The sequence below is a fragment of the Mirounga leonina genome, unplaced genomic scaffold (assembly GCF_011800145.1).
Source record: "Mirounga leonina isolate KUSES-001 unplaced genomic scaffold, KU_Mleo_1.0 Mir_174, whole genome shotgun sequence".
Taxonomy (NCBI): Eukaryota; Metazoa; Chordata; class Mammalia; order Carnivora; family Phocidae; genus Mirounga; species Mirounga leonina.
In genome coordinates this window covers 20821201-20830855 of record NW_023270451.1, presented here as the reverse complement: position 1 = coordinate 20830855, position 9655 = coordinate 20821201, and the positions used below count along the sequence as shown (strand labels likewise).

General features: G+C 38.5%; 1 protein-coding gene across 4 annotated transcripts in view; it reads left to right on the top strand.

Moving 5' to 3' along the window:
- SAMD9L (sterile alpha motif domain containing 9 like) overlaps nucleotides 1-5873 on the top strand; it is a 19132-nt gene extending 13259 nt beyond the window's left edge. For all 4 annotated transcript variants that reach the window (XM_035020566.1, XM_035020568.1, XM_035020567.1 and 1 more), the window contains one exon: nucleotides 641-5873. In XM_035020566.1, coding sequence (XP_034876457.1) covers nucleotides 661-5415 — 4755 coding nt within the window. In that variant the 5' untranslated portion in view covers nucleotides 641-660 and the 3' untranslated portion in view covers nucleotides 5416-5873. The remainder of the gene's footprint in view (nucleotides 1-640) is intronic.
- The last annotated feature ends 3782 nt before the right edge of the window (nucleotides 5874-9655 follow it).

Here is a 9655-nt window from a genome sequence, read left to right as displayed (position 1 = left end):
CCTAACAGCTTGAATTCCAAAAGACAGTGGGTGATGAGGTAACTGGTTGCTTCATCACTATGTAACAGAGATGGTCATCTTCCTAGTTGAGAAAGGAGGTTCCTGTTCCCCAACCCACCTCCACTTACCCAGTTTTTTTTTTTTAAGTTTTCTTTAATTAATCTCTACACCCAATCTGGGGCTCAAACTCACAATCTGGAGATCAAGAGTCACACACTCTCCCAACTGAGCCAGCCAGGCACCCCTCCCCCCACTTACCCAGTTTTATATTTTAAAGTTTATTTGCAATATTCAGCTATGGGAACCAATGCCTGTGGTACTTAAGATTCTGGGTTTAAGTTACAAAAACCCAACCTTCACCAAGTTAAGCCTAAACAGGAAAATTACTATGTGAATAAAGGTATATGTCACCCTAGTTAGCAGCTACTGCTCATTTCACAATCACAATTATAATCATCTAGGGAATAAGGGCACTAATTGGGACTATAAAACATTAAGAATAAGTACCAAGTAGTTTTAAAAGTCAGCCTTGAACAATATTTTATATATGTTGTTTATATCAAATTACATACATAATTGAATATGTGATTTCCATGATAAAGTATAATACTAAAATACTTATTGTATTACTTTTTCCAAGGAAGAAAATTGCAAGTTGACATGAGTGAACAAGTAAATCTACCTGAAATTATCAACGACTGGACCAAAGAGCATGTGAAACAATGGGTAACAAAAGACCTTAAGATTGATGAAAAATATGGGCAGATTCTGCTCACTGAAGAAGTAACTGGATTAGTCCTGCAGGAATTAACTGAGAATGACCTTAGAGAAATGGGACTACCCCGGGGTCCAGCACTGTTGATAAAACGTAAATATAACAGACTGAATAACAGTTCCTCTGAAAGTAACAATCAGGATTCTGGACAATTGGATCATACAAAACCCTCCAAAAAAGAACACCCAAAAAAGCCACAAAAGACAAAAAAGGAAGAGGAAAAATCAGTGTTATCCAATATTGATCATGATCTCAGAGAGACCAGAGATACCAAAGAACAAGAATCGATTCTTATGAAAGAAGATGCATTAAATGAAGGAGCGACCACTGAAGACCAAAATGAGGATAGGCTAGAAACTGAACAGATGACTTGTATGCCATATCCTTTTGATCAGTTCCATAACAGCCAACGTTACATAGAACATAGTATTCTACAACCTGAAACTGGCCCACTCAATCTCATAGACCCAATACATGAGTTCAAAGCCCTCACAAATACAGAAGCAGCCACAGAAAAGGACATTAAGATGAAATTTAGCAATGAAGTCTTCCGATTTGCATCAGCTTGTATGAATTCACGCACCAATGGCACTATCCATTTTGGAGTCAAGGACAGACCCCACGGACAAATTGTTGGTGTGAAAGTCACCAGTAAGGATGCCTTCATTGACCACTTTAATATAATGATCAGACAATACTTTGAAGAAAATGATATCAATGAAGCGAAGAAGTGCATTCGGGAGCCAAGGTTTGTGGAAGTCCTACTGCAGAACAATACACCATCTGACAGATTTGTCATTGAAGTAGATGTTATTCCAAAACATTCTGTATGTGAAGAAAAACATTTCTTAATTAAGATGCAAAGTTGTAAAAATGAAACATGGAAACCAAACCAAGATTTTTCACTGTTTGTGAGAGATGGGCCCAGCTCTAAGGATGTCCTGGCCAATGTCAAACAACGGGAAGTAGCTCACAAAAATTTTTTACAAAATCTTAAGTCAGTAGTAGCATCTAGAAAAGTGGCTGAAGAAGAATATGAAATGAAGGCAAATAAGAAGGAGAGTGAAGGACAAAAGCTGGTTAAACTTCTCATAGGCAACCGAGACTCACTGGATAATTCATACTACAGCTGGTACATTCTTGTAACAAATAAATGCCATCCAAATCAAACGAAGAACTTAGATTTTCTAAAGGAAATGAAATGGTTTGCTGTGCTGGAATTTGATCCTGAATCTGTGAGCAAGGGGGTGGTCAAAGCTTACAAAAAAAGCCGAGTAGCAAATCTTCACTTTCCAAATCAGTTTGAAGAAAAGACAAATAACATAAGGGAAAAAATTTCTAGTTTGAATCTTTATGAGCAGACCAGCTGGATCTTCTGCAATGGCAGGTCAGACTTGAAAAATGAGAGCCATAAGCCTCTAGAACCAAATTTATGGCACAGAGAAAGAGCTTCTGAAGTCAGGAAGTTGATTTTATTTCTCACAGATGAAAATATAATGACAAGAGGGAAATTTTTGGTAGTGTTTCTATTACTCTCTCCAGTGGAAAGCCCAGGAGATCCCCTCATTGAAACTTTCTTTGCTTTCTACCAAGCTCTCAAAGGAATGGAAAATATATTGTGTATTTGTGCAAACCCACAGATTTATCAACGATGGAAAGATCTGCTACAAACAAGACTGACAACAGCAGATGAATTAACAAACCACAGTATTTCCACTTTAAAGTTAGAACTGATAAACAGTACTATCCTTAAACTAAAACCAGTGACTCAGTCACCAAGAAGATTTTTGCCCTCCCATGGACTTTCTTCGGTTATCTTAGAGAAAAAGGAAGAAGATATCCTGACTGCACTAGAAATCCTCTGTGAAAATGAGTGTAAAGACACAGACATAGAGAAAGACAAAACTAAATTCCAAGAATTTAAGACATCAAAAGAGGAACACTTTTATCGAGGTGGCAAAGTATCCTGGTGGAACTTCTATTTTTCTTCTGAAAACTATTCTTCAGCTTTTGTCAAAAGGGATATTTATGAAAAGCTTAAAGATCTGATACAGTGCTGGGCAGACTCTCCTAAACCAGCATTTGCAAAAATTATCAATCTTTATCACCATCCAGGCTGTGGGGGTACTACATTGGCTATGAATGTTCTCTGGGACCTAAAGAAGAATTTTAGATGTGCTGTGTTAAAAAACAAAACAACTGATTTTGGAGAAATTGTAGAACAAGTGACCAAATTGATTACCTATAAAGCAACCAGCCATGAAGATTACTTTCCTGTTCTTCTCCTTGTAGATGATTTTGAAGACCAGGAAAACGTTTATGTCCTGCAGAATGCCATCGATTCCATTTTAGCAGACAAGGGTTTGAGATATGAAAGAACACTGGTTATTATCTTAAACTGCATGAGATCCCAGAATCCTGATGAAACTGCAAAATTAGCAGACAGTGTTGCCCTAACCTACCAACTTTCTCCCAAGGAACAAAGAGCTTTTGAGGCCAAACTGGAAGAAATTGAAAAGCAACACAAGAACTGTGAAAACTTTTATTCCTTCATGATCTTGAAGACCAATTTTAATGATATGTATATAAAAAAGGTAGTCCAGAATATCCTAAAAGGACAGAATGTGGACAGCAAGGAAGGACAACTCATTTCTTTCCTGGCTCTACTCAACTCTTATGTCACTGATTCTACAATCTCAGTATCACACTGTGAAATATTTTTGGGAATCATATACACTAGTACCCCCTGGGAACCCGAAAGCCTAGACCACAAGATGGGAGCCTATTCTACACTTCTAATAAACACGGAAGTCGCAGAATATGGGAGATACACAGGTGTGCGCATCATTCACCCTTTGATTGCCATCTTCTGTCTGAAAGAACTGGAAAAAAGCTATAACTTGAATACGTGTCAAATTGCACTGAAGATCTTAAAGGAGGATTTATTCTATGTTTCTGGAATAGGAAGAGAAAAATTTCGACATGACGTGGAAACTCTTCTGCTTACAAGACAGCGCAAAGAGTACGGGGATGAAACAGACACTTTGTTTGCTCCATTAATCGAATCTTTACAGAACGAAGAAATTGAAATGGTCTTGACCGCCGGGACTCATCGATTCCCACAAAATGCGTTCATTTGTCAGGCCTTAGCAAGATATTTCTACATTAAAGAGAAGAATTTCAGCAATGCTCTGGATTGGGCAAACCAGGCCAAAAAGAGAGCACCTAAAAATTCCTATATCTCAGATACACTTGGTCAAGTCTACAAAAGTCAAATCAAATGGTGGTTGGATGAAAAGAAAAAAGCCAAGGATATTACAGTTAATGATCTAAAATACCTCCTGGAAGCTGCTGAAAACGCCTCAAAAGCTTTTAAAAAATCCCAAGAACAAGCCGAGAGGAAAGCCTATGAAACGGAGGCCTGGGCACCACAGAAGTTGCAAAGAAAATACGACACATACAACACGTCCGGTTTCCTGGGTGAAATAGAAGTTGGTCTTTACACTATTCAGATTCTCCAGCTCATGCCCTGTTTCCTCAAAGAAAATGAATTATCTAAAAGAGATATGGTAGACTTTTTATCAGGAAAGGGGATGATTCCCACAAATCCAAAATGTGAATATTATTTGGCTCTTAGCAATTTCACATCCTACTTAGAAAATTTACAATCAGATTTGAAAAGGTGCTTTGACTTTTTTACTGATTATATTGTTCTTTTGAAAATGAGAAACACCCAAAAAGAAACAGTAGAAATCTCATTAAAAAAGAAAATCACTCGTTGTTTCAAGAAATATGGGGAACTTTTCTGCTCTTTGGATTTGGGTTTGCTACAAAGCAAAGAGAGTCAGTTACTCCAAGAGGAGAATTGCAGGAAAGGTCTAGAAGCTTTGAGAGCAGATAGGTTTTCTGGACTCCTGGAATATCTTAATCCAAATTACAAAGAGGCTGCAACCAACATGGAAAATATAGTGAGCAAGTATCTTTTCCTACTGAAGCAAAACCCAAATAAGCTGACAAAGGAGAAACTAAATTTCATTTTAGCCAACATTATTCTTAATTGTCTAAAACCCCACTCCAAGCACATCCAACCGCTTAGCATGCTGAAAAAACAGCTCCGAGAAGCATTGCAATCTGTAGGACCAACTCATCAATATCCAGACCCTTATTTTTTGGCCTGCCTTCTGTTCTGGCCAGAAAATCAAGAACTAGATGAAGAGTCCAAACTCATGGAAAAGTATGTTTCATCCTTAAACAGAACCTTCAAAAGGCAGTACAGGAGCATGTGCAGGTCCACGCAGGCAAGCACCCTGTTTTATCTGGGGAAGAAGAAGGGGCTCCACAGTCTTATTTGCAAGGCCGAGATAGAGCAATACGTTGATAAAGCACAAAATATAAATTCCCTCTTGCCGAGTGGAGACGCGTGGAAAAAAAAAGAAGTCAAAGACCTCCTGTGTCGTCTAACTGGTCAGGCGGAAGGCAAGCTGATCTCTATGGAATATGGAACAGAGAAAAAAATTAAAATACCAGTGATACCTGTTCATTCGGGTCCACTCAGAAGTGGTGGGAACATAGAAAGAGTGTCCTTCTACCTAGGATTTTCCATTGAAGGCCCCCAAGCATATGACATAGAAATAATTTAAGAAGCTACATTAACTTTAATATGTTTATTCATAATCTATGATTTTATTCCCTCTCTCTATTCCCTTGGCATTTGGATAACATTATTGGCTTACCTGTAAATCACCGATTTTGCTTTTGTGTCCCTGAATGATTTATAAGGTTTTTGAGGGCATGAAATGTGTCTACACACAGAGTTTGGCACACAGTAGAGTTGATTGCTCAGTGTTTTAAAATGCATTTTCAGACTAACATATTCAGTTGGTATCTGCTGGTCACATCATAACTGATTATAGATCAATAAAATCTGTTATGAATATTCTGAATTGTGAATTATTTAGTCACTGTGAAAGCAGAGATTTAAATAAGATGAAGACGGAAGGAAAAGGCCCTCCTCAGTTTTTGGAAATCAAACTGAGGAAGCCAGACCCGTGTGCCACTTACCTCATCTTGGTATCAATAAAAATGTATGGAAGGTAAATATTTTGTTCTCTTCCTCCATCCACCCCTCCACCTATACACAAACATACACAATGCCTTGGACTCCTTACCCTTCTCCCAACTCCTTGCTTCAGGAGGGGGAAGAGAGCAGAAAACAAAACAGTCACAAGCCTGGACTCCCTCTGCCCTCTCCCTCCCATTTCCAGATACATCTCTTTCTTTGGCCATTCTTGCTTCCCATCAATGTGGTCTTATCTCCACCTGTTCTTTAGAGCCCATCTCTCCTGTCTTCTGTTTTCCGCTGCCCTCTTTTCCCTTTTTATTTCTCAACTTGTGCTATGTGCATGCTCTTCTCTCTATCAAATATTCCCTTATTTTCATCCTTTCACACTTTCCATATGGCTCTTCTGCTTTGTCCATCACAACTCAGTTTGAATCAGCTCCACCAGAAAATTTTCCCTGGCCCTTATAACCTATGCTTGACTTCCTAAGATGACTTCCTTGTGGCAGTATGCGTTCCCAACTTTCCAGTGCCAGGAATGCCATCCCAGAACCTTGTCCCTTAGACTTACACGAGCCAGAACAGCCTCGAGCTTGGATTTTAAAGAGATATCCATTGCCTATAAAGCGAAACACATGTTAATGTAGATTAAGTCAAATACTTAATAAATAGATGTTTATTTACCTATTTCTTCATATCTCCTTATAAGTAACTTAAGTATTTCAGATTTCAAATGCAATTCCTCCTGTCATCGAGATGTCTATTCCCTATCAGGGTTCTTCTCACCAGTATTTCTATGAATCTCTGGGGAATGCTCCCGTGGTCCATGAACATGTCTCTGTTGTTGGAAGCCACATCTACTGCTGCTCTCGCTCCAAACTGCTGCCTCCCTCTTCCACGGCCCACCTGTCCATCTGGTAGCAGCCTGTCGCACATGGCCACACCCCCTGGACACAGGCCCAACCCTTAAACCTTCACAACTCAGCTAAGACTGGGCTACAACATTTAGCAAGACTAAACTAACAGCTTGACATAAAAGAAAAAGGTTACAATAAAAGGAGGAAAAATTGTTAAATATCCCTGTTATTCATGAATATCCTCCTAGTTCACAGGCCCAGCTCCTCTACAAGGTTTTTTAGGGAGCTTCTCTCTTCTCAGCCCCCTTTCAACAGCCACGTCATAGGATGGCCCTTGCTCAGCTCTCCCACATGAGACAACCCCTAAACAGGAATCATTGACTTAGAGATTAGGCTACCAACCTTCTGAGGTCTCCAGAAAGAATTATGTTTTTTCTGAAAAGAACTATAGTATGCAGAGATGTCACCCACACACATGGGGGACAGAGTTTTACATGATTATATAGAGAAGTTTAACTCTCTATTTCAGAATAGATTATTTGCTTTACCCTTCTAGAATCAAAGAGCCCATTAAAATGTTTTCCCCAAAATAAATGCCTAGTCTTCCTTCAAAGGTGAATTTGTTCTACCTATAGAAAATCATGAAAATTTATAGTAGCCTTAAGTTCCAGTTTACCCCATATCTATCGTCTATGTTTCAAATATACTGGGATCCAAGTTCTGCTCAGGGAAGTCCACTGAAAAATAAAAACAATAACTTTTAGCATATTCTTTTATTTAAACATCCTCCTTTTTTCTCTCTCTCTCTCTCTTTTTTCCAAGTTGCCATCAGGGAAAACTGAGTGTAAAAATAAAAAAAAAATGTTGGGTTGAGCACTTATCAGTTTGTGATACTGTGTGTTTCCTCAGCTCCCTACCTGTGAGGACTCCGTGCCCTCATGTCATCTCCTGCCTGTTCAGGGTTCCACCTAGTTCATAAATCGCTAGCCCTACCCACATAGGTAAATTACCTCACCACTAGTAGCAACGCAACAAATGATTACCCAGTAGGTCTTATCACTTGGAAGGATGATTCCAAGACAGCCACTGATGAACCAAGACCGCCAACGGGAAAAGCTCATACTTAGAAAGTAGACAGGCTTTCAAAGCAAACCTCATGGTGCCAGTCATTTCTCAAGTCAGTGTATACAGGTGCCTCAGAACCTGATTTCTCATTTGTTTGTTTGTTTTTTACAGTTGATACAGATACATTTAATTAAAGGGAAGCAGAATTTTATCATTTTTTAAATATTTATCCATTTATTTTAGAGAGAGAACATGTAAGTGGGGGGAGGGGCAGAGGGAAAGGAAGAGAGAGAATCTCAAGCAGACTCCCCACTGAGTGTGGAGCCTGCCGTGGGGCTCAACCTCAAGACCTCGAGATCATGACCTGAGCTGAAGTCAAGAGTCAGCTGCTCAACCGACTGAGCCACCCAGGTGCCCCAAAGTGAAACAAAATTTTAAACAAGGTAAAGAAAATTCTGAGTTATAAACTTAAAAACTATGTTTAGGCCCCTGGATTTATATCTATTTTTGCTATGAATTTGTCGTTGATCTAAGACAAGTTATCTGCTGTTTTTAATTTCAGTATACCAATTTACAAGTTTATCTTACTGGGGTTTTATGAAAATTTCATAAGGATTTCAGGTTATATTTTTTTCAATAGGTGTGCTTATATTTGTATTTCTACATACAATAAAAATGACCAATAAGAAAAATGAAAAGTAGGGGTGCCTGGGTGGCTCAGTCGTTAAGCGTCTGCCTTCAGCTCAGGTCATGATCCCAGGGTCCTGGGATCGAGCCCCACATCGGGCTCCCTGCTCAGCGGGAGGCCTGCTTCTCCTTCTCCTACTCCCCCTGCTTGTGTTCCTGCTCTTGCTATCTCTCTTTCTCTGTCAAGTAAATAAGTAAAATCTTTTTAAAAAATGTAAAAAAATAAAATAATTAATTAAATTAAATTTAAAAAGAAAAAGGAAAAGGAAAGAAAATGATGAGTTAAACTAACCCAGTACTTGGAACTTAATTCAAACTTGAATTGAATGAAGTTAAGTCATTTGTACTTTTCATATACAATTAAACAAGCATATCTTTCCCCTCCTCTAGAAGACAACTGTTTCTCAAACCATGGGGAGGTGTTGTTTCACATCCCTCCATTTTTCTTATTTGCAGTGTCCTTATTTTGTGTGTGTATTATTTTATCTTATTTTATCATTTGATCATACATACTTTTTTCATCATGATAAGTGTACTCTTAAATCTCCATCCCCTATTTCCCCCATTCCCCCACCCACTTCCCCTCCCCTCTGGTAACTATCAGTTTGTTCCCTAGAGTTAAGAGTCTGTTTCTTGGTTTGTCTCTCTCTCTTCCTCTCTTTTTCCTTTGTTCATTTGTTTTGTTTCCTGGTTTCCTCATTTGTAAGATGAGGAAAATAAACTTTGTTTGCAAGCATCTGATGAGGATTAAATTGGATAGCATAAGTCACATGTCTGGCACTTATTAGGAGGCAAATTAAACACTTTTATTAAAATAATTCACATACCATAGAATTCTCCCATTTAAAGTATACAATTCAATGGTTTTTAGTATATTCTCATTGTACAGCCATCAGCACAACCAATTTTAGATCATTCTCATCACCCCCAAAGAAACCCTATACCCAGTAGCAATCACCATCCACCCCTCCTCCAGCCCTTGGCAACCACTAATCTTCTCTCTATCTCTATGGATTTGCCTATTTTGGACATTTCATATAAATGGAGTCATATAATATGTAGTAATAATTTTTTGTATGTGTGAATGGCTTCTTTCACTTTGCATAATGTTTTCAAGGTTCATCCATGTTGTATCACGTGTCAGTACTTCATTTCTTTTTACTGTCAAATAAAATTCCATTGTGTGGATATATGACATTTTGTTTATCCAGT